This window comes from Paramisgurnus dabryanus, chromosome 2 (genome assembly GCF_030506205.2).
Source record: "Paramisgurnus dabryanus chromosome 2, PD_genome_1.1, whole genome shotgun sequence".
In the NCBI taxonomy this organism is placed as follows: Eukaryota; Metazoa; Chordata; class Actinopteri; order Cypriniformes; family Cobitidae; genus Paramisgurnus; species Paramisgurnus dabryanus.
The window spans coordinates 42,657,538-42,683,967 of record NC_133338.1 but is presented as its reverse complement, the minus strand read 5'-3'; the positions used below and the strand labels follow the sequence as shown (position 1 = coordinate 42,683,967).

General features: G+C 37.3%; 1 protein-coding gene across 3 annotated transcripts in view; it reads right to left on the bottom strand.

The window, feature by feature from the left end:
• Positions 1–26,430, bottom strand: part of arap2 (ArfGAP with RhoGAP domain, ankyrin repeat and PH domain 2) — a 112,801-nt gene that overhangs the window by 47,489 nt on the left and 38,882 nt on the right. For all 3 annotated transcript variants that reach the window (XM_065289053.1, XM_065289055.2, XM_065289054.2), the window contains 6 exons: positions 26,311–26,417; positions 16,509–16,708; positions 14,367–14,452; positions 14,097–14,279; positions 8,730–8,904; positions 6,142–6,267 (listed from right to left, as the gene is read on the bottom strand). In XM_065289053.1, coding sequence (XP_065145125.1) covers positions 6,142–6,267; positions 8,730–8,904; positions 14,097–14,279; positions 14,367–14,452; positions 16,509–16,708; positions 26,311–26,417 — 877 coding nt within the window. The remainder of the gene's footprint in view (positions 1–6,141; positions 6,268–8,729; positions 8,905–14,096; positions 14,280–14,366; positions 14,453–16,508; positions 16,709–26,310; positions 26,418–26,430) is intronic.

Sequence of the window (26,430 nt, the reverse complement as noted above, 5' to 3'; positions counted from 1 at the left end):
GTGCGATTTGCAATGTTTGACTTTACTCGATGACTTTTAAACTGATGGTACAAAACAAAGTGTTGATCGGTGAGAAACTTCAGTTGACAGAGATGATATTTGGAGAGCGATTAATCACAGATATCGCCAAGTATCGCAAAGCACATTTGCGCGTGTGTACGAAGACATGCGTAGGGATCTACAGACAGTTGGCATTTACTATCAACGAAAACCAATGTGACTGTCTAGTTGGTTGTGTAGTGTAATACAATAAACTGCTGGTGTTTATTTTCCTTAACCTCTTCACATCATCTGTCTGAACCTCTCCAGCTCAAATGCCACCACAATGCGGCCACAAAAATCTTCTTGTTACTGTCTTTTTGTTTCTTGTGTATGAGGGGTTGGATATATAATCTATAAATGTATTGTTCTTTGTAAGTTACATAAAATATACAGAGAAAGTTAAAAAGAATCCTTTTAATTTGGACTTGTATAGCAATTTGTATTGCTGAGATCCAGCACCTAGTAAGCTACCTACAATACCTAGTTTTGCCAAATGCTTAACCACCATCGCTTGTATCCTTCATAACTTCTTCCACCCTGAAGCTATTTTGGGGATTTTCGCCTGGATTTGGCCTACCCAATTTCAAAAGCTTCCCATACCCACATGCAGAGGTGCACATTCAAAAGTTTGGTATCATTTTACAGGAAACCCTTTGAAATTACATAAAACACTGTTGAAAGTGCTAAACATGGTTGTATGTGATGTCAGGCCTCTAATAAAAACAAAAATAAATAGGCGCTTTTTATGTTTTTTTTCTAAAGTTTTTATTTGAAAGTATATAACTCTGGTCCTGGGTATCTCAGGTCCCTGCAGACAGTTTTGTTTGATTCCAGCTATTGTCAGCTTACAGAGGAAAAAGGAATTTTTTCTCTATCATAATCTATGCAAAAGTTATTTTACTCCAACTGATGGGAGGAATAATACGCTTATGGTGTACAATTTCTGCCAAAAAACATTTGAAGTGCTACCATAACCACATACAGTGGAATAAATGCAATTTCTTTATATCATTTTAAAGAAAACTCTTTGAAGTTACATAAAAAGCTGCTGTTTGTGACAAATATTGTTATTTATGTTGTTTTTCATATGATGAAACACCAAATTTTCTTTTTTATGTTGTAAACACTGTCTTTGATAGTGTATAACTCTGGTTCTGGATGCTCTAGCAGACTGCAGACAGTTCTGGTTGTTAGCAGCAGCAGACAGTAAACACCCAAAAAAATAATGAACTCTTTATCATGTCGCATTCAAAAGATATTCTTATTTTACTGAAGGGTGCGGAAATACATTTTTCATAAAAATATTAATTTTTTGTTTTGCACATATAATAAAAAGCTAGGGATTAATTATGCAAACAACCAAAGAAAATGCTGTGAATGGACTCATTGTTTAGAGTAGGACCTAAGATAAAAGATGATGTATCATTTGTGGCTATCTGTGCTATCTGAGGCAGCTCACACTCAAGTTTCACATATGTTTACAAAAGACCATTTTTTACCTTATTATTCATTCGATGATTGTTGGATATATGATGACAATAGGACAAAAATAACACTGCAGCCTTATTCCTGAGAATGAGAGCTTTCATTTGATATAAGACTTGCCCATGTTTGTCATTTTTGAAAAATATGAAATATGTGAATATTATATGATATCAAAAAATATTGGGGGGGTGATAGTGTAAATTAAGTGTAAATTACTTTCTTACAGTAAAAGATGTGTCAAAGTGATGCATATCTGCAGAAAGTAGAGACTATAAGCTTTCAAACAGTATCTCATATGTGTTACTGGGGTCCATGACGGAGCATTAAAGATTAAAAGAATCTTTTATATTAAGTCAAAATGCGAAATTTTGGACCCGGGACAGGGTCCTCAGGGTTGAAGAGGTCATAAAGAACGTATTACCAGAATGCATCCATCAAAAAAAAAAAAAATTTTAAATCAGTAAACCTCTTTTAATCGGGTTAAAAACTGTTGCAACTCCACAATTAAAATCTGACTTGTACGCGTGCTGTCATTCATCCAATTCTTCTTCCATGCACTTAGAGGACTTTGCTGAAAAGGGGTATGGCTTTTAAAGGATTCTGCACCAAACGGGTATTTCTAAACGATCTGAGGCTGGGATTTGAAGCAAAAGTATTTGATAAACGTATACTACGTGCCAAAGCCATTCAGTTAACATCAGTATCTCATTTTTGACGGAAATGCAGAAAAACATTCCGTACCATTAGAACAATAAACATTTTAACTATTAAACGATTTGTTTATTATGAGTAAACTATTTAACACATTTCATATCAAAAACTATTTGCCAATGAATAAAATGAGTGCAAAACCGCTCAGAATCACTATTTAAAATGTTAAAGGTCAAATCATTGTAAGCATTTATGTATGGTGTGCGAGTAAAATGACTTAGATGAATGCGAGTTTAGTGTCTGGAGCCTGGAGCTACATTTCAGAGGCTAAGTCATCAATAGATGTGCCTCAAAATAATCTTGATTCATCACTTAAACAGATGGAGTTCTTTCATTCGCAGATGGACATTGTTTTCAATGAAAGGATCCCAACATTGATCCAGATGAAAGAAATAAATGAGTCTCAGACGAGAAGCTGCCCTGAGACACACAGCATCCAACAGTGACAGGCAATGGGAGGTTGTGTTAGATACATTATCCACTTTAGAGCATGGGGTGTTTCACAAGCACACACACACACACACACACACACACACAAACACACATAGAGGAATACCGCTGCATGATTTATAAAGGGGCAGATGTGGTTGTTTTCTCTTCTTCCCCTAAAAGCATCATTGCTCTCCGGGGTGCAAGCGGAAACTCGGATAAAAAACACACAAATGTTGTCACATCCACAATCTGTAACATCATGTCCAATGGCATTCAATGTAATAATATACTAATATAATCAAATAACTTTCTGTATAATGTTGTTTGCAACTTATTGTGCAATGAATTGTGGGAGGCTTATGTTAAAACATGCCAACTGCAAATGAATGAGAGACCAGTGTCTTTCTATAGAAATCTTTGTGTTGGAGTTTTCAGAGAGTACTTTACATACTTTAGGACAAAATTTTTGGGGTACTTAATATTTATTCTCTGGTGAAACAGGAAACCATTTCTAGACAAAATCATGTTTCTAGTCACCATGGTTTGCTAAAAAAATTAATATCAAATTTTAATATTCTTCAGAAATATTTTACTCATAAAAATGTCTATTGGTGCCAATAATTGTGTCCACTGTGTATAAGAGAAAATCATTAATTCTCAATGAAATTCCCCCCACTTTTAATTGTTTTACTTCAATGAAACATCTTTTTTATTAAAGCTTAAAAGAAGAAACATTGTAGATGCTTTTAGATTTACCAAAGGCACCAACAATTTTGGCCAAGACTGTATACAGCTGCAGAAAAAATTAAGAGACATCTAAAGTTTTGCCTTTAATCATAATTTCTACATTTATTTTGACAATTTTTTGTTTTAAGTTTAATTTAAACAAAGTAAACCTCATAAGCGACATAAAGTCACCCAAAGTGGATAGAAAGACACATTAAAGATGTGATTAGAAATTTATATTTATGAAAAACATTAGCATTTTTGTTATTGAGAAATTAATTTGTATATTTTTTGTTATTTGGACCATGTTTTCCCTATTTTAATTTTCAGTTAATAAATGCAAATAAAAACATTATTTTATAAGGAACTTGGCAGAAATGTTGTCTGTAGTTGGCAGAATGAAACAAAAATGATCATTTTACTTAAACACATACCTATAAATAGTAAATTTAGAAAAACTGAAAATAGTGGTCTCTTAATAGATATATATGTAATAAAAGGTATAGATTTTGTATACATTTGTATAGTTTTTGCAAATGTAAAAAAAAATTCTCCAATGGCATTGCTCTTGGTGTATTATAGCCCAGGTCAAAGTGCACATAAAAATGTCACTGTCACATCCCAGGACTGGGCAGTATATCGAGTTTTGGTAATGTATAGGTATTTTTCCCAGTGGGATTGGGATATGGGATATGTCAATACTGGAATGGTCTAATAGAAGGGCACTGATAGAAGCTCTGCCCATAATCTACAATGAGGTCAGACATAAGCTTTTGTTGAAATATAATTTAAAGTGAGTGTTTTTGTTTTATTAATTATTATCATATGTATATGTTCACCTAAATATGAAAGAAACAAGAAAGGCTATTGAAGCTTATAGCTGGCTTTTCTGCCTTTGTTCCATTGGGCGAGTTGGTGACCTTTTGTTCGCGAGTGAATCTTAGGGCAAATGTGTGAACCTTACTTTATCATGATGAAGAAATTGTCTCAGTGAGGCTATCATGTTTACCTGCTCAATGGGGGCTGATCTGGGATGCGTTTACAGCTGCCCTTTCTTGCCTGACCGTAACCTTTCTTTCATGTTTATATTGTAATCTGAAGGCATTTAAGTTAGACTTGGTTACTGCAGCTCCAGGGCTCTATGCTCTGATTTGAAGATCGCTTTCTGCAATAAATACTAATGCTAGAGGAAATCCAAGTCTCCTGGTGTTCACAAAAAAAAAATTCAAACACTTTCCAACTTGCTTGCATGTTTTGCAGCTGTATATTTTCAAACTCTCATAGATTTTTTTTTCATCAATCGCTGTTTTATGGGACATCTCACACTTTCATGCAAAATCTTTTCCACCAAGATTATTGTATACCACCATTCCTCCCAAAATTACAAGGATAAGAATTTTGGTCAGTGTCACAACCGAGAAGTTAGTGAAACATCTGGAAGGCTGCAGATCAAACAGACGGTGCTTTTATTTAAATCCCTAGGACAAAACCATGAATTATTGACATTAGGACATTTTAGACCATTAGCTTGAAAGGCTTTAAGGCAACCTGAATGTAAGCCCTTTGGGGGGAAAAAATCTGTCCTTTATTGAAAAAGCGCAGACAGCATTTCCTGTTGAGCAAACAAGTTTAAATGCACTGTTTATGTTGTGCCTTTGAATTTTTCAGAGGCAAGTCTATTCTTACGATACCATTACTGTGGCTGCACACTTTTATATATATTTTTATAATAAGTGTATTTAAAGGCTCTGCCTTTACAATTTTTTTACAGAAGCATGTTAGCCATTTTATAAAACGGCATCTTAAGAGGAGAAATAATAGGGTATAATAAAGGGTCATTGAAATGATGCCTTTCTGGACTGGTTAACCGGCAAAGACCAAAAACAATGATCAAATACTATTTTAAGCATTTTAGTTGCTACTGCTGCTGAGCAGACTAAAACCAAAATACCCTTTAGCATCTCTAAACATTTAAAAAGATGCACTTTCTGAATCCACAAAACAGCATAATGGTTGGTGTCACCCCACAAAACAGATTTTGTTCTCGCAACAGCAGTTCTGAGAAGTTTTACACTCTCACCCACTTTCCTAAAGTTACAAAGAATAATGAGCCATTCATTTAATACCACACCAGACGTGCTTTTAACTTCCAAACAGCCATCACGTTTACTTTTAGGATGCTTAGAGCCACATTGAAACGTCTAATTCTAAAACATAGCTTGCTTATTTTTTTAGCGCTCATAAGCACACATGCTGGTATCGGCAGAAGACCAAAGCGGGCCACCACAGCTTGAGACAGATGTCCCTCGGGATACAAGCTAAAAAACTAGGACCCTACAGAGGAACATGTGCACCAGATGCTCATCTTGCTCCGCTAAGAGTCCGGCTTAACGTAAGGCCCTATCCTGGCCCGCTCCCCAGAGAGAACCCGTGTCTAACCACCAGCGGCCCACTCCAGATGTTTGGAAAGGAACAGCATGGGCGCAGTGGGTGCCAGATAGATGATACGCAGAAACACTGATTACAAATTTTAAACACCCATGAAAGAATAACTGTGTTGTGGGGCGTTAGTTTGAGGCAGGGAGTCGAAGTGCATGTGGAGGGTAATATTGCACGTATACAGTGCAACCATTTGAGAATAAACAAAAAAGTACCAATGAATATTCATAAGCAATTTTCCAGATGAACAGTTAAGTGCAGAGGCGGGAGTTCGGATGGATAGCGCGTAACGACGGATGGACTCACCGGGTCTTCCTTTACGGTCCAGGGTGGACTTGCCTGAATTTACAGAGCAGTAGAGAAATCCATCCATGAAAGAAGGAACATCAGCCCGAAAACTGCTGTCACAAACTGCCTCCAGCTTAGGAAAATCTAAACAGAAAATTTTTTAGAGAAAGATTTAAAAGAAAAAAGGTGAACAGCTGATAATCCTGTAATGTAGTGGGAACAGAAATTCTGTTATATGCAAACCCAGTTCACTTTTCTTTTGATAACCAGTCAGTCTTATGTAACGTGTCAAACAGCTTTGACTGCATTAAACAACATATCTCATTCCCCAAGGTTATTTGCTTAGAGGACCTGCAAAACTTTTCTCCAAACAAGAAAGCTCAAGGTTAGAAGACTACCTCTTCATCTGTGCTTCCAATTTCCCTCCCTCGCTTTTAACTCATTTTTTTCACCTTCTACCTTATCACATTCTGATTCAATTAGTCACTATGCACAGGTCCAATTTTCTTCGGGAAGGCCTGCAGTACCGGCGAGATTTTATCATGCGCTCGCAGTCCCCAACATGGAAAAGTTCAAATAACTTTAATTGAAAAGCCTTTTAATTGAGGATCTTTCCATCCATCCATCTATCTCTCCCCTCCAGCCATTGATACCGCTTGCTTAAACGACAAGGATTAAAAGTGATAATGAGATAGGAAGTCTAATTTGGCAATTCGTACGTACGTGCCTCCAACATGCAACTGAGAACCTGCAATGTAGTAATGAAGATATTTTTTTCATTGGACTCAAGTCGAACTTGTTTGAAGTTGCTGAAGAAATATAGGAACGAATGTCAAGTTTTGCCTACAGTATGTTGAGGGGACCAAATGTGCCCAAAAAAATGTATTAATTAAAGGGGCACTCCACTTTTTTTGAAAATAGGCTAATTTTTCTTTTTACCGTTTTGGAATCCATTCAGCCAATCTCCGGGTCTGGCGGTACCACTTTTAGCATAGCTTAGCATAATCTATTGAATCCAATTATACCGTTAGCATCGCGCTCAAAAAAGACCAAAGAGTTTAAATATTTTTTCTATTTAAAACTTGACTCTTCTATAGTTACATCGTGTACTAAGAACGCCGGAAAATAAAAATTGTGATTTTCTAGGTCGATATGGCAAGGAACTATACTCTCATTCTGGCGTAATAATCAAGGACTTTGCTGCCGTACAATGGTTGCAGCAGGCGCAATGATATTATGCAGTGCCCGAAAATAGTTCCCTGCTATTGAAGTTACCAAGGGGGCAGCAAAGTCCTTGATTATTAAGCCAGAATGAGAGTATAGTTCCTAGCCATATCGACCTAGAAAATCGCAACATTTAATTTTCCGTCGGTCTTAGTACACGATGTAACTACAGAAGAGTCAAGTTTTAAATAGTAAAAATATATAAACTAATTTTTTGAGTGCGATGCTAATGGTCTAATCAGATTCAATTGATTATGCTAAGCTATGCTAAAAGTGGTACCACCAGACCCAGAGATAAGCTGAATGGATTTCAAAACGGTAAAAATAAAATGTTTCACTCTAAAGGAGCTGGAAAACTAGCCAATTTTTAAAATAAAAGTGAAGTCTCCCTTTAAATGGGTCAAATAAAATTGCACAAATTTAACAACGTTTGTGTTAAGTTTTGCGGACAGGGAGATCAAATATATAAAAAAAGCTTGGTATAAATATAAAAGATGTCAGCTGAGTGTCCCACTATAATAAAAACAAATGTGTGTGTACAGTGCATAAGATCATAATTGAATTATCCAACAGAGAATCACAAATACAAGCTATTAAGTTAATGAAGCCGCAGCTCCATGCTGATTTAGAGGTTGCATGAATGTTGTCATGCTGTTGTTATGATGTTAGTAAGCTTAACAAAACATTGGCAAAACACTATGAAAACATTTGTGGTTGGACTGATTGGAAGATAGCTTAATTAGGATAGCTGGCACGCTTCTCATAAAGGCCTTAAATGAGCGATGTGATGACACTTCAATGCAACTGAGTCTAGACATACCAACTACTGCTAATTATAAACACTTTTAGGAAAGTTGTCATGAGGTACAGTTGTGTGCGTTATGTCCTGCATTAGCCTGTGAGAAATGCCAATTTGATTCAAAGCACCAATTAGAGCACCTCAGCGGTGACCGTGTCAACCAATCAGCACAGATACCGTGTTTAATGCAAAGCAGGTCACCAAAAACCGTTCCTTAAGGTAGCATGTCATTTATCATCCATGTCTTCTCATAAATCTGCATTCGGTGTTACACACAGCAGTCCTTTCAGATGTTATACATCTCTATTTTAATGCTCTGACAGAAGATTATGAAACTAGTCCAGTGGCATGGTCTTGAAAAAATGGTATTTTATACCGAATCTGATGATTGCCCAACGCTTACCTTACAATCCACTTACAATCGATCATTTTGACCCATACGATGTATTGTTGGCTACTGCTACAAATATACCTGTGTGACTTATGACTGTTTTTTGTGGTCCATGGTCACATGAAAGATTTTCCAAAGGTTGTCGTCCATTCTTTGTCATGATGTTAGTGCCCATGTAATGAGTAATCGTACCTGAAAGCTTGTTGTGGTGGAGGAACTCCATCTGTAGTCTATGTCCAGCTTTCTGAGCCAGGAGGTATGGCGTGGAGTGCTCAGGGTCACCTGTTGCACACATCACGTCTGCCCCACTAAAAACCAGGGTAATGGTCTGCAGGACGTCAGGAAGAAGCACTGCCGCACAAAGGGCCTTTACACAGTAAAAGGAAATGAACAGAACATTGATAAATATGAAGAACATAAGCATGCCGGTACAGTACACACAAGGAAAAAAGCAGGCACTTTGAATAGGTAAATCTACAAACTATGTGTCATTATTATGTTAGGACCATCAAAGTTTGATTTCACTCATAATTTCACATTGGCCTCCTCAATCAATATTAACATCACAATAGCTGGGTTTTCAAAGGTAGAGTCACGTATACAGTATGTAAACTACACAAGAAAAGCTGAGAACCGTGGTATTTCAAATATAAATACTGCTTAAGCTGAAAAAGTAGATATTTGTAGGGTGGTCTAGCTAAAATGCATGGAAGTTACAAAGCATATATGAAAAGAGGTGCTTCATCTTTCCGAAAGCAGATTGGCACTTTTAACTCCAAGGTGGGAGTTTTATTACTCCAGCTGCCACATTGCCTTTATCAAAGAAATGATTGGCTTTTTTAACTGTAAGTCAGTACTTCCTTTCCTAAAGCCACTATATTGAGAGTTGTGATTTCTCCCATTTAGTTTTACACAAGTGGTCCGCCTCCTCCACCTTGTAACATCTTTGGCACATACAAGCTTTGCAAGGACACAAACACACACACACGTAAGCTAACAAAGAGCACACCTAACTTGACAGCGAATGATGAATTAACTAACAACAGTGTCAACAGTGTGCCTTTCCCTTTGTAGCCACAACAACAAAAAAAACTTTACTGCATGTAGCAAAATGCTTTACTTGGAATCCTGCTAGAGTTTGCCATTGACAGGAAATAGGGCACCTACAGAAAGAATGCAGTCAGTCCAATTAAAAAGAGTTGGAGGGGAAAGGAGTCAATAAATACAATAGCGTGTCTCTCCAAAAGGAGAGAGAGAGAGAAAGAGCGTGAGAGAGAGACAAAGTGCGTGCAAGAGTAATTCAGTCGAACGCGGTATTCTTTTGAAACAGCCCGATCCAGCCAAGCTATCGATCCTTCTCAAACAAGCCAGATCCGCTGGAGAACAAGAGACAGCAAACCACACACATACACACACATATGTACTCTCATGCCAATACCTGTAGCTACCAAATACATCACATTCACACACACACAGTCACAAAGTCTTATTTCTGTAGTATGTTAAAGATCTATCTAACATTCGATGATGCTCAGCTATAACACTGAGGTTTAATACACTGGCTCCCTTTCATGGATGACCTAAAAAAAAAAAAAATTCTTATGACAAAACCCCCTAAGGACTGTGTATGTGTGTGTGCAAGTGTGTACATGTATTGTCGGTCAAATTGCTGGAGACCTTCTGAAGGTCATTGTGTTGTATGGCTAACTGGAGTTTTGCACTATTAATCCACAAAAAGAAAGCTGTGAGAAATGCAAAAACTAGACTAGAAGTGGACTAAGGGGTACAGTAAAATGTTGAAACTTTAACAGCTATGTAATTGATATTTATACATACACTCACTGAAAACATGGCATGCATTGATCTATCATTTTAAAAACCATGCTAACTGATGACTGAAGAGTATCAACCATTATTTTAAAGTAGAGATGTGCCAATCCTGTCAATCAAAAAAGAACAGGAAAATGCAATGAATTTGAGCTAGGTGTAAAGAAAATGTAAAGAAACATCACTTGTTTAATGTTCAATATAAATGGTCATTATATGAATCTCCAGAATTTAGTTCATGCAAGTTAATATAATTGGTGGAAAAACTCTAAATTGCTGCCTTCTGAGGCAGCTTTCCAAGGCAGGAAGGCATCAAGGCATGTCCGAATTCAATGTTAGGTTTAGTTCCTGTCTCCTGAGATACCTATGCGTGGGCATACAATAAGATTGTGATTGGTCTAGCCTGTTCGAGTTCGAAAAAAAAAAACGGCGGCCAAGGTAGCGACTGGAGCAAAAATTTAGTGTAAATAAAGGTATATATTTTTTTACTTTTTACACATTTTAATTGCATTTCTACCAAGAAATTAGTATTGTAGTTTTCAAATATGTGATTAGTTATCACAAAGGCGCTCTGTGTTTATATTTCAAACACACTGCCTTCGAAATGTGTCCGAAAGTCTTTCTCTGAGCTGCCTTCATTTCCTCATGAGGCAGCGAGGCAACGAGTCACTGCCATGAGTTTTCGGACGCAGCCGTAATATTGATGCATCTCTAGTTTAAAGCAACACTATGTAGTTTTTTTACCTTTAAATAATGTCTCTAAAATTATTTCAGTGATAGAACAACTTTTAACTGGACAAATTGTACTGTTGCTGCAACCTGAGCAACCTCCTAGCTGCTACAAAGCACACTCTGAAAGTGGCGGTGGAGGGTAGGAAACACAGCCCCGCCACTCCCCCTGCCTGCAGAAGAGTGTCTGATACCAGGCACTGTTGCGCTTTTCAACCACATGGGGGAGCTGTAAGTCATTTTTACATGGAAACTACATAGTGTTGCTTTAAAGCTAAATGTTAAATGCCACCTTTTTTATAGATTCCTTTCATTTGTCGGTCGCTTTGGATAAAAGTATCTACTAAATGAATAAATCTTAGGGGTGCACCGATATATCAGCCGATGATGCTTGCTATGCTTCTCAATGAATTACGGTGAAATGCCGCTACATCCAAAAGCCAGGGGGCGCTCTCGTTCAGAAACTCAACGTGCGCTGTAGACGAGTAATTATACACATGCAGTTATGTATAAAGGCTAGATGTGTTATGGCGGAGTCTCTTACGCCATCACCTGGCAGCCATCTTTACCACAGGCAGCTCGCTCACTCGTAGCATTGTTAAGTTTTAATGGTGCAGGTACTTTTAAATGACCATAATTTGCTCAATTTTCTACAAATTTTCAAACGGTTTGGTTTCTTACAAACGTTATTAATGTGGCTATAATTCTGGGTGCTTTAACATGATTCATTAATTTTGTGCAGTGTCATAGGTACATCTTTGACGTTTATGCCAAACCAAACCAAAAATCGGTAGAAAATTAAGCAAGTCATTAAAAAGTACCTGCGCCATTAAAACTCAATGCTCCGAGTGAGCGAGCTGCCTGTGGCAAGATGGCCGCCAAATGCGGACGTTCCACTCAATTGGTCAGCAGCACGGGCGAGACGTCTAGCCTCTATACATATCTATAGTTATGACACGCAGCTCCAGGAAATGGCTTAAGGATATATTTATATTGCTGTTCTTCAAACCTTTTCAGGTATTTTCATGATAATAAAGAATATGTATAATGATTATGTTTGACGAGTGTTGCTGTTTCAAATGCATGTTATAAACGACTCAAACTAACAGTGATTTCAGATCGATAAGGACTTGCTGATCAAAAGCTGTAGTACATGAAAAAGCTGTGAATATTATCGGCTGTGCGATTAAAAATAGTTATCGACCACGTATTATTAGTGTATATCGGCATTTATCGGTACACCCCTTAAAGGAATAGTCTACTCATTTTCAATATTAAAATATGTTATTACCTTAACTAAGAACTGTTGAATCATCCCTCTATCATCTGTGTGTGTGCACGTAAGCGCTGGAGCGCGCTGCGACGCTACGATAGCATTTAGCTTAGCCCCATTCATTCAATGCTGCCATTTAGAGATAAATTTTGAAGTGACCAAACACATCAACGTTTTTCCTATTTAAGACGAGTAGTTATACGAGCAAGTTTGGTGGTACAAAATAAAACGTAGCGCTTTTCTAAGCGGATTTAAAAGAGGAACTATATTTTATGGCGTAATAGCACTTTTGGGAGTACTTCGACTCGCCTGAAAAGTCCGCTCCCCTTCTCACTCTCATAATGGGAGAGGGAGGGTGTTACTGCGCCAAGTCGAAGTACTCACAAAAGTGCTATTACGCCATAAAATATAGTTACTCTTTTAAATCCGCTTAGAAAAGCGCTATGTTTTATTTTGTACCACCAAACTTGCTCGTATAACTACTCGTCTTAAATTGGAAATACGTTGATGTGTTTGGTCACTTCTAACTTTATCTCTAAATGGTACCATTGAATGAATGGGGCTAAGCTAAATGCTATCGTAGCGTCGCAGCGCGCTCCAGCGCTTACGTGCACACACACAGATGATAGAGGGATGATTCAACAGTTCTTAGTTAAGGTAATAACATATTTTAATATTGAAAATGAGTAGACTATTCCTTTAATACATCTTATCACAATAAAAAAAAAATGTTATCTATCTTTACTGTATTTCACCATAAAGCAAACGAAATAGCAAAACAACTATTTAAAGCATCACATAATACTAAATGCAAGGGATATACTGTATACACATATATTGTACATAAGATGAGAATGTGAGATGGGCCCATTACGGCAAGTAACAGCTCCAGATGCCCCAGGGCATCCTCACTCTTCAGCCCTGCTTTTGGATTATTATCTCCTCAGCTCAAAACCACTGCCAAATAATGATTTCCGCTCGAAACTTCAGGCTGAAAACTATCAGTCAAGAACTAAAATGAAAACTTAAAGACATTGGGGTTTGAACAAAAACCTGAAGAATGGGGGGGGATTTTTTTCTGGAACATTCAGTTTGTTTCTGTCCCAAATGCACCCCTCCATTTATAATCTAATCTCACCTCTGGATGTACTGTAGCTAGACATTTCCCTTTATCTCTTTTCCCCTTCTATCCTCTGACTTTAGCTCCACATACAGTACAGTTTAAGCTAGCAATGGTAAAACTTTTTCAGTAAGTCCCGAAAACTCCCAGAGTTGTTTTATCCCATTTAATCGACAGCTCCCCCCACCTTTCATTCATCTCTCAGAAAAAAAGGAGGTTTGATCTATGTTAGTGCTAAGAGAAACAGGCATACGAGTAACACGGACACATTCAGCGGAACCGATCAAAACACATTTTGACCAAGTTTGCTGGACTTTGTCGTGAAGGTGTAACATTTACTGCTTTGCAAAAAGGGTAAACAAATCTTGTGGTTTTAGTACAAACTTGGCAACTTGCTCAGACAACCGGCAAGAGCCAGTTACCATGGTGACGCTGATTTACACCTGGGCTACCAGGTGATCCGGGGCAGCAACAGATGTACACACGCACAAACACACAACCACAAGCATTTTCTCTAGGCCTAATGGGCCTTTTAATGAGCTAGAGAAAAAATAACCAAGTCAAAGGGCGATGTTAGCGCACGCACATACGAACACTGATGCGCACACACCTTGTTGAGTTCCTCCTGGGTGTTTAGACCTTCCAGAACTTTCTTGTACTTCCTCTCCTTGTACTTTCTGCGAATAAAGGATGCTCGCTGCTCCAGCGATGGCTGCTTGCAAAGCTCTTCCTCTGGGGAAAGATTTGCTGCCCAGAAGCTGTTCGACTTTTTATTCCCAACTTCTAAAAACAGCTAGAGATAGACAGAGCGACAGAACGTGAGAAAAATACACTTTACTTGAAATCAATGCATAATAATGATGTCACATGAGATTGGTACCTCGATGAGCTCATTGGTCCATATGCTGCTGTCTAACTTTATGCTGCGGACCTGTGAGATACCAGGACCCAAAGACCGATGTTGACCTGGAATTAACCACATTTATTTGTGAATAGTTCAATACTGAAATTGAATTGAAAAATAAGATATATATATATATATATATATATATATATATATATATATATATATATATAAACAGCAAATTACAATATGCCTTCAAATCATGTAACTATTTACAGATACTATAATGTTTCTGTTTAATGTACGTGCTGATCTGATACCCTTGAAACTAAACACAGCTTGATACTAAAAACGGTCTAAAAGCAATGACTCATTTGACATATATACACACTCATTATAAATTTCATCGTATCTTTTCCAGGCAATCTTTTCTCCAGCCTGCCAGAGCCATAATTGCAAATGAAAGGAGCGAAAAAGCCATTAATTGCTAATGAATCATAAGTAATTAATTGTGTTTGTTGGTCTGCAAATTTATTTCGCTGAACTCCAGGCACCGTCCTAGTCGTTGTTTATGTGAGACGCAGATAAATTAAACATGGCAGAGAGAAACACATATTTGAATATTGAGAGTGTGATTTTCCAGCATAATTAACGGCATTTTATAGTACCAGTTTGCCATCAAAGATCATAAGAGCTGCCTGAAAGCCCATGGGACTAAAGATGCTTTGTGTATATGTTTGCGCATTTCTGTATTAAGGGGACTCACTGTTTTCTATGAAAACTCCCAATGCCTCTATGAAACCTTACGTAAAGAATTTAAATTAAAACCACTAGAAAGCTTTATATCAAGTTCAGAAAAACATTTCTTTATATCCTTATTTCAATCTAATAAAGGACAAAAACTGAAAAATGTGCATACCGGGAGTTTCTATGGTAACAGTCGGCACATTTGAGGAATGTCTTCTATCACAGTCTTCGATTTAAAGAGCTTACTGCTATTACACGTGTAAAGAAACAGACAAACCCAAAAATCTGTCACAAAGCCACTGATCCTGATTGCTATCAGATAGTGTGTGAAAGAGAGACAGATGGAGTAAAACGACAGAACGAGACAAAAATGAATGAGCAAAAACAAAAAGGAACATCAGATAAGTATTATAAATGTGACGATGGATCAAGGAAAGGATGAAATCGCTTCACCTGTCTCTCTTACACAAATTCTCGATCTCCTACCGAAAGCAAATTTGTTCTCTTATAATCGTTAGCCGTCCGTTGTATTTTTGCTCTTTCGTTTTCTCTCTACTAATTGTCAGAGGCAGAGGCTCGGCTAATTAAAGTGTCTGTGGTACAAAGTCTATAAATGCACATTTAAGAAAAGTGTCTCCCGGCTCGATGGCTTATTCAGCACCCGACTGCAAACGTTCTGCCGGTATTTCCTCTTGTATCGTGACCTAATGTAATATTAAATGGCCACATAACTAAAATAATGAGTTCATTTATGGTGTCAGAGGGTGGCCAGAATAAGAAACTGCAATTATAGCAGAGAAAAGAGCAGGATTAAAATATACAGTACTCAGTGGATAAACTAAAAAGAAGTTTTATTGTTATCCATATATAGCTTATTGCTTATATACATACATACATACATACATATACAGGGGTGCACATAACTGGTGCGCATGTGCTCCAGACACTGCTGTAAAAGGCACTTTTGCGTACCAACGCTGCTGGAATTTGTTAGGGCATGATTGGTAAGATAATGATTACAAACGTATTAAAATGAATGTGTTGTTAGCAGATGCAACAGTCACTGGCCCAATTGGTCAATTTAAATATTAAATCACAACAAGACTCGAAACATGATAAGTTTTGTTTGTGCGCACCTCAAGCGCGAGCACAATCTGCATTTCTACACTTTTGTTTTGAAGTTATCAAAGGGCCAAAGCATTTATTTTCCTTAATTCATACTATTTCGAAGGCAATAACCTCAATTTTATTAGAGAAACTGCCAAGTTGTTTTAATTCTGAATAATAATGTTTCAAAAACAAAAAAGTACAAAAATGACAAAAATAAACATGCTGTGGCTAATTTGCTGCGTTACACGTGAACCTTTCATTGAAAACTTTTGTGTCTCTGTTTTTATTGATTTCCGTACTGTGTTAATAATTCTTACTTACCAGCACAATTCTTGCAGATGACCACGCAGAGGTTAATGGATGCCCATTCTGGCTCAGGGACCTGACAGTCAGCACACTTTCTGTTGGACTTGTTGAACCAAACCTTCTCCAGAACCTCGTAATTGGACAAGGACTCTACAATAGACTCCTGAACTGCCTCCATCCATTCCTGCCTGTCACGCTCTGACTCTGCTGTAAAACTGACACAGATGACACAAGTACACTCCTTTACACTTCACATACTGTATACTTTTTTTGCACTGACGTAAAACAGATCTATCCAATTATATATTCATAAAAAAAGTATATACTGTGCAAAAGTCTTAGGCCACCATTAGATTTGTTGTTTTTGCATTGGTATAGTGATCATATATAATATAGTATGGTATATTCTCTTTATAAGAATACAAACAGAAAATACAGGACATTTATAGCTGAAGTGTCAAGTATGTAGGGTAAACTCCCCTTCCACTTGAACATTAGCAGGCAACTGCAGGATCTCTTAAACCTAAATAAAATTAAACCCTTATTTTAAATTTTAATCGAATGACTTAAAAAGCTCAAGATGTGTTTAGTGCCAAGAGAGGTCACACTAAATACTGACTAATGCCTGAAGAAGACATTTAGTTCTAAAAAAATGTTTTTTTTATTTTGTGAACATATTTCCTATATTTTTAGTTTGTATCTTCATAAAAAGAGTGAAAAATAAATATGAATGGATATCTACACTTTGCTAAACAACAAAACTGGTGGTGGTGGCCTAAGACTTTTGCACAGTCCTGTATATATACACTCACCTAAAGGATTATTAGGAACACCTGTTCAATTTCTCATTTATGCAATTATCTAATCAACCAATCACATGGCAGTTGCTTCAATGCATTTAGGGGTGTGGTCTTGGTCAAGACATTCTCCTGAACTCCAAACTGAATGTCAGAATGGGAAAGGAAGGTGATTTAAGCAATTTTGAGCGTGGCATGGTTGTTGGTGCCAGGCGGGCCGGTCTGAGTCTTTCACAATCTGCTCAGTTACTTGGAGTTTCACAAACATTTCTAGGGTTTACAAAGAATGGCGTGAAAAGGGAAAAACACCCAGCATGCGGCAGTCCTGTGGGTGAAAATGTCTTGTTGATGCTAAAGGTCAGAGGAGAATGGGCCGACTGATTCAAGCTGAAAGAAGAGCAACTTTGACTGAAATAACCACTTGTTACAACCAAGGTATGCAGCAAAGCATTTGTGAAGCCACAACAAGCACCACATTGAGGCGGATGGGCAACAACAGGAGAAGACCCCACCGGGTACCACTCATCTCCACTACAAATAGGAAAAAGAGGCTACAATTTGCCCAAGCTCACCTAAATTGGACAGTTGAAGACAGGAAAAATGTTGCCTGATCTGATCAATTTCTGTTGAGACATTTAGATGGTAGAGTCAGAATTTGGCGTAAACAGAATGAGAACATGGATCCATCATGCCTTGTTACCACTATGCAGGCTGGTGGTGGTGGTGTAAGGTGTGGGCGGTGTTTTCTTGGCACACTTTAGGCACTTTGGGCATCGTTTAAATGCCACGTCCTACCTGAGCATTGTTTCTGACCATGTCCATCCCTTTATGACCACCATGTACCCGTCCTCTGATGGCTACTTTCAGCAGGATAATGCACCATGTCACAAAGCTCAAATCATTTCAAGTTGGCTTCTTGAACATGACAATGAGTTCACTGTACTAAAATGGTCCCAACAGTCACCAGATCTCAACCCAATAGAGCAGGGGTCGGCAAGTAACTTTGGCCGCGGGCCAATATTTTTTTTAGCCAGTAGATGGCGGGCCAACTGCTGTTGGCACACTTTCGTCTTATTTTGAATTAGCCTAGTATAGGCTATCTGATCTTTTTTCAAGAAACATTGTCTTTATTTCCTATTTAAAATACGAAAGACGGCATTAAAAATGGCTAAAAACATGGTTATGGGTCTGTGTAACATTCGTTCAATCGTTTTTTTAATTAAAAACAAAAATGAAAAAATTAACCACCACGGGTTTTCTGATTGTGTGCTCAGATAAAAAATTAATTACTGGATTAGACAATTTTTTTATTTAACACCTTTATAGGCATAATATATAAATGAAATCATTTTAAACAGATCAAGTACTATTAGTGGTAACATTACAGGCATTTATGCTCTCATGAAAGACTCTTACAGTCCGACTTTTGAACTGTATTCCTTTTTTTATTAATATTTATCCGGGACACACACATACACACCTAAGGTTTAAGGAGGTCTCCGCTTTTTGTCCAGCTCCGACAAGGTTCTATTCAGTAAACCGCTTAAAATACACTCTGTGTTCACCCGCTTTATTTCCCGACCTGACGGGTCCGCAAGACTTAACGTTAGATCTCGTTCCCAGAATCTCAAATTCAATGTCTCTAACGAAAAAAGGGAGATGAAGTAGCCTATAACAATTATAAATGTTATACAAAAATTGTGTTCTTGCCAATATAAATATTATTTTAACATTGTATTGTTAGCAGAGAAAAAATGTCACAGAAAAAATAATGAAATATAAATAATAAATTAAATTGGACAAAGCCTCTCACTCAAACCGAAACCATTCGTTGCAGAGTTGCTGTTCAAACAAATTGCTGAAAATCCTCCTTTGCCAAATTTATTTTTAAAAGGAGGTAAAGATCAAAGAACTATGCGTTAGGAAAATTAATAATGGCTTTATTTTAATAGACATGTAAAACCATATTTTGGCGGATTACTTTCATTTTTTAACGAATTTACCTGCCCATTTAGTCTTAATAATTAACGGTAAACGAACTTGACTTGCTGTGGAACCTAAGGTCGGGCTCGAGCCCCAAGTTCAAGTAACAGAACAGAACAGTAGATTCCTACGTTAAAAGTGTAATAGTTAAAATATTACTGCAGTAAAAGAGTTTATTTTATCATATTTTGTGTAGTGGTTTCTAAATGCCTGCAATTACTTTTCAGTAATTTGCAATGTCACGGAGTTTAACGTCTTCACGCGTGACGCATTGACATGATTTACGAGGTAAATTTGCAAATGATTCATGAAGTCAAACCTCTGCAATTATTTGATTGATTGTGTTTTAGAAGTATGTTCAAAATCTAATGACAGTTATGATCGCGGATGCGCTGGTAGAGAAAGAGAACGAGAAAGAGCGGCCGGTTAAGATTAAACTAGCTATTATACGCATTTTTTTCAGGACATTCTTGCGAGCCGGTGGCAACTTGTCCACGACGCAAATATTTTTTTAGCAGGTAATACATATTATTTGTCAGTGTGTTATACGCGAATAAATAATAATGAAAAAAGTTCAAAAGTCGGACTGTAAGCGAATGAGACTTACCGGAAAGGTTTCTATTCAAACCCTTATTCAAACCCTTATTAAAATGTAATCTGTTAGTACCTGATCTGTTTAAATTTATTTCATTGGTATATGTCTGCTAAGGTGTTCAATAAAAATTTGTCCGAACCCGTTTTCATTCATTTTTGTTATTTTTGATCTGAGCGCACATTCAGAAAACAAGTCGTTTGATTTTAGTTCAGGAAATAAATAATAGAAAAACAAGTCGTTTTTCTTTCTTTCTTTTTTTTGGTTTTGATTTGAAAAAACGAATTAAGGAATGATACACGGGGCCATTTTTGTAAACTGTTATTTAAAAAAAAAAAAGTGTGATTAAAAAAAAAAAAACGGATTTCAAATTAATCCGACGGGCCAGAAAATATTACTGCCTGTTGCCGACCCCTGCAATAGAGCATCTTTGGGATGTGGTGGAATGGGGGCTTCGTGCCCTGGATGTGCATCCCACAAATCTCCATCAACTGCAAGATGCTATCCTATCAATATGGGCCAACATTTCTAAAGAATGCTTTCACACCTTGTTGAATCAATGCCACGTATAAGGCAGTTCTGAAGGGGTCAAACACAGTATTAGTATGGTGTTCCTAATAATCCTTTAGGTGAGTGTATATATATATATATATATATATATATATATATATATATATATATATATATTTAAGTGGGTATTATTGCATTATGATTAGCAGTGATGAGACACAGTGCGATCAAAACACAAAAACTTCTAATAGCTCTGAATCTGCTTTCCATTTTTTATTATGACCCACTCTGCACCCATTATTTTAAATAAGCCTAGAGAGCGTGATACGTCATTTCTGAAAAAGATCAAATTATTTTGCCAACAACTAATACTAAATAGTCTGCCAGCCTAACATCACTCAACATTTAGAATGCAACTATAAACAGATCAATATTCTGTCCGGTTCACAATAACAAAGCTAGGAGATAGAGGAAAAAATCTTTACCAGTGCATCCCAGTCAAAGAAAGAGAGGGATAGCTTGTCATTGTTTGGTGTTGTTGTTGGTATTTTTGCAGGGGTTTTGCCTGGCAACTGCATCAAGTATAAAAGGATCATTAAAAAAAAACAGGAAAACATCTAATCGATTAGGCCTCCGCAAATGGCCGCTTTGTTGGAAACATCAGCTCGTGTGGGGTCACAGGTGAGTGAAGTCGGTACAGTACAGCGCTTAAAACAGAGCTGATATTTAGAGCGGACAAAAAACGAGAAAGGAAGAAACAACAGATCAATAATGAGTGCGCTTCAGATAGATGGTATCAGAGAAGCAGGACAGCCATAATGAGAGAGTGGCTGTAAGAAAAAAAAACAGCAGATTTATAGAAGTGAAGTATAGAAAAAATTAAACTAAATAAAAGGTGCAAAAAGAAAAATCAAGAGAACTTCCTTTGCCTTCATAAATTTAGTTGCTGTCCGGCTAAGCAAGTACTCAATTTAATTATACACAGGCAAAAAAGTTTCAAAGATTTTAATCTTCTCTCTTGTTTGGAACTTTAATCACTTTTTAGTTAGTTGGTGTGCCACCAGATCAATTGTACTAGGAGGTTATATTCGGAAGTAGGAACGCTCTAATAAACAAGAAAGTGTCACATCTTAAAGATGTATCAAAGCAGGTAGCGAAGAAAATAACTGCTGGAGATTTGTTAATAATTAGAAACTTTTCTGTTTACCTGCTGTGGGTTCTGCTAAACTAAGAGCATAAAGGTGCTGCAAGTGCATTTCATATACAGCAGTGAGAAAAAGTTAATGAAATCTACAGCATTCTGAGAATCTAAATATACATTTCTGATTCTTGGGAGTCAAACCTATGATCTTGCCATCACTGCTCTTCAAATCTCAAAGAATTTCTTCTGGATTGGTCCTACAGTTAAGGATGTTCATTAAATCACAAAACACAAAGAAAGCTTATTGACAGCAACATTTCCGGCTGACGTCAGTGTATTCATGCCAACCACAACGTACTGGAAAGCTGGCCAATTGGATGACATGCTTTTCAATGAGCTTTGTACAAAATCAGAGCATTTCAGGAAGACAGGGATTAATGGATCAACAATAATGTATGGTATGTGGAAACCCTAAACTACGCAAACATAGTTATCTTATAAGGTATTATATTAAAGGTGCAATTTGTAAAATATTTGCAGTAAAATGTCCAAAAACCACTAGGCCAGTGTCATATATGTTGTCCAGCTGATTACTATCAATATCTGTAATGTTTTCAACTACTTGTAAATCGTGAGAAAATTGCCATTCAAAACATTGACACAGGGCAGTGCAGTCTCCTATCAATGACGTTAATATCCATGTGACCTTTTGTCACCGCCTTTACTGACGTAAACCACATGACAACAGTGGTCGAGTTCAAAAAAATTAAATGGCGGCCAAAGAAGCGACTAGAGTACAAATTTAGTGTAAATAAATGTATATTTTCACTTTTTACACATTTTAATTGCATTTCTAGCGAGAAATTAGTATTGTAGTTTTCAAATATGTGATTAGTTATCACAAAGGCGCTCTCTGTTTATATTTCAAACACGCTGCCTTCATACCTCCGCTGCCTTCATGCCTCCGAAGTCATGGCCTCATGAGGCAGCGAGGCAACAAGTCACTGCCTTGAGTTTTTGGACGCAGGCAGTGTCGTGGACAAATGCAGAACTATGCGTTAGCGCCTGTCGGGCTACGCGCTTGCTTATGGACTTATGGATTACTTTTTACCGTCTGGCGCTGGTTGTGTCAGCAAAGACAGCTCCCATAAGCGTACGGGCCAACCAAACGACCCAAGAAGAGTTTGGAACAAAACGAGAGAAAGAATGAGGATCAATTTGGTGTTGCATTATCTGGATGGAGAGAGCTTCGCGACAACATTTAACTAGACAGAGATTCTGATCCTGCTTGTGTTTTACGCGATGGGTGAGTTGTATTTATTCGTAACCCTTCAAAAAACATATGCTATTATATGCTATTATATTGATCACAACATTAGTGTGTAGGTTGTAATCAGGGCGTCTTCCCGCTGACGATATGCACATCAAGAGGTATTGTAAAGCAATATAAATGGTCATTTTAAGACACTTCACAATAAGATTTGTACTGTCAATACATTTTGTGAAAAATCATTGTAGATTGTAAATTGAAAACTTAATTCTGTGCTGTGTTAACCATCAAATGTGGACTAATACTGTGACATCTATGACTAACAATTTCGTTTTGAACATCACATATAAACGTACATAATGAAATAAATGATGTCATCAAACGCAACATTTATAAGACTTGATTACCTTATCCGTCAACGTGATTTCTCGTTCGCGTCTGATTGATGGCCATCAGCGGTTGAGTTAAAGTCTACAAATCCCATAATTCCACGCTGCTTCAGAGCGTCATTAAACAACGTCGTTTGATGTTATTGTGTTTTGGCGCCATCTAGTGGTAAAAATTCTACGTATTCGACTTTTAAATATAAAAAATAATGTTGTTTTTAGCAATGTAATAGGTGCTCTTTAAACTTGCTGTGGGTTGTTTTAATGTACACGGATTGAAGGTGGAAAGATTTTGTTGATACTGTCCATGAAAAAGGCACTATGATCTCATTTATGAAATCAGACGGTTTATAATGACTTATATACATACAGCGGTCATTAAGAACAAATTTCCTTAATACATAAAGGTAAAATATGCATTTAAGCTATGGGAGATGCATGTTTGAGTCATTACCATATTGCCTTAGGTCTTTGGGCTTATTTTGAGGATAGTTTTGATTGGCCTTTTGGCTGTTTTTTATGTAAACCTGGCCACACTGAACATATGTCAGAGAAGCAATGAAGAAACCACAATGGCAACTATGAACTTGCAACCAGATGCAATACACATAATCCAACATCTGATAGAAGACGGATACAGCAGTCAAGCAGGAATGTTGACAGTCCTAGCATCTATTTAGATGATATTATTTCTCTGTATTTTGGGAGTGTCTTGCTTGGGAATCATTTGCCTTAACATTTCAATGGAACTGATATGGGAATTTGCACAGTGTTAGGATTTTCCTTTGTCCGAGCCATTCTACTATTGATGTCTGTTATGTTGAATGTGGCGATCTGCAGTAAAATGTTCAAATGCTCATGAAGTCACTTGGCATTCATTGGTCCCCAAACAACTACAAGCATCAGACCCTGAAGCAGCAAAGCAGATCCATAACATTACAAGCCCTCCAGCATGGTTTAACATTAGAATATTTTGAGCTATATATGCAGTATTTTGCTGTCTCAAAACACATTTTTAAGTTGCAATGAGCCCTCGTGTAGTAATGAACGCCCCCTCTAGTTCGATGTTCAAAACAGCAGTCACATGAAGGCAGCTGTTAACAAATGCAAGAGTTGTCGAAAAACTCTTAGCCATCACTTTCAAGTTACTTGTATGTTGTTTAAGGACTTTTCAGTATATTCTTACACAGAGACTTGTAGCACACCCACTCCCAGGGAAAGTGACAATTTTGCTGATTTTCTTTCAGGGTTAAACTGTCCAACTTTGAGCTACAGGGGCCAAACAAATTCTTTTCCAACTCTTCCTGGTATTATGAGATCCAACAACTCAAATCGCTTTTGTAAAATGGCCATATTACACACTTTAAGGGGACATATCATGAAAATCTGACTTATTCATGTTTAAGTGCTATAATTGGGTCAACAGTGCTTCTATCAATCTAGAAAATGTGAAAAAGATCAATCCAGTAACTTAGTTTTGGTAAACCATTCTCTGCAAGCATGTGAAAAAAGGTTATTGGAATTTGGCTCCCCTTGTGATGTCAGAAAGGGGGTAATACGGCCCCTTAATCTGCACTATCCAACCTCGGCACTGCCATTTAGTGCAGAGATCAGCTCATTTGCATTTAAAAGGACACACCCAAAACGGCACATTTTTACTAATCTACAAAGTGTCAATTTTAACATGTTATCTAAATAAATTATCTTTATGGTATTTTTATGGTAACTTCACATACGTACTCTAGGGGACACCTTAAAAAAGTCTTGTGAAATGTCCCTTTAAATTAAAAGCCGTTGTGAAGGGTCATTTAATAAAATTGTGTTTTTATATAGCAAAACAAGTCAACAGCACTGGAATGCAAGACACCAGTTACTCTTGTTTCATAAACCATCAACTGTACTGTTTGCTTTAATTATTTTACTTTTGACCAATTTGGGTTTGTTTCGAATCATAGTGAGCTGCTTTTTTTACACGGGCAGCTATCTTCTAGGGGGTGTGCACACCAAAGCTTTTAAATGCTGATGAAATTGGCAGGCGGACCCCAACTGCCAGCTTTTTTTTTAGGTGAGCGCTTTGGTTGCTATGACAGCTACTTCTGCTTTGTGTATCAGTCGTTGAACGATGCGCCGGTTGGTTGTTGTGATGTTTATCCCGCCCCTCCTGCACTGTGATTGGACGGCCGAGTGAGACGTGACATTGACGAGCTGAGCTTTCTCCCAAAGTTGAATATTTTTCAACTCTCTGCACCCAGCTGTTGTCTTTTTTGGAAAGCGACGCGCTTCCATACGAAACAATTAAAAACATACGTCGGCCGCTGGCGTAAACGCTTTGGTGTGCAAGTGTTCCTATAACCGAAATCGAACCCTGACTGATTTAAAACACTACATAGGCAGCAACTTTAATGATGTTCCTTCACACATGGTCGACAATTAACACTCGCCAAGCTCCAATCGAGAGCAAAATTGACTTTGAAGGAAAAGAGTGTTACCTGACGCTGATAACTTTATAAGAAACTAGAAATGCAAGACAGATAATTTGACCCCTGCTGATGTAGACAAAATGAGAGATTCAAATCAAAGACATACAAACCATTTAACAAAGAAAACATCACTGACAATTTGTGCATATTCTAATAACCTTTACCTTATTGGAAAGTTAAAAGCCAACTTGGTAAAACTTTCTGCTGGTTAAACTTGTTTTTTCTGTAGAAGTGTTACAAATATTCAGTGAATAAGCAATAATGCAAACTATGATTTCATGGCCACATTTTCTCAGTTCACACACCGATAGCAAGGGTGGAATGTGAAAACAGATTATGGACCCTGGGCATGCCCAAAAACTCAGCATCTCTGAACACACACACACTGTTGAATCTGTTACATTTTCTGGAGGCGTTTTACATGTATAAATAAATGAATATTTACACTATGAACACTTAATCTACTGGCTCTAACCTTGAATGAAACTATGATTATTACGTTATTTTTTTAAACACGCATAAGATATTAAAGAAGGTAAGAAGCTTAGCGCTAGTTGAAGGTCATCCATAAGCTATTTTTGAATAATCATTTCATAAGAAATCTTCTCATTTTCTGGCCTCATGTGTAAATACTGCATGTTACATTATGTCAGCTCACCAGAAGGATTTGAAAGGTGTAGTAATCTCAAAGCCTTTTCTCTCAACCTGCTTCACGCACGCAGCAGTCAGATCCACCGCAGAAATGGCCAGTCCAGCGATAAAGTCCTTTGGAGAACAG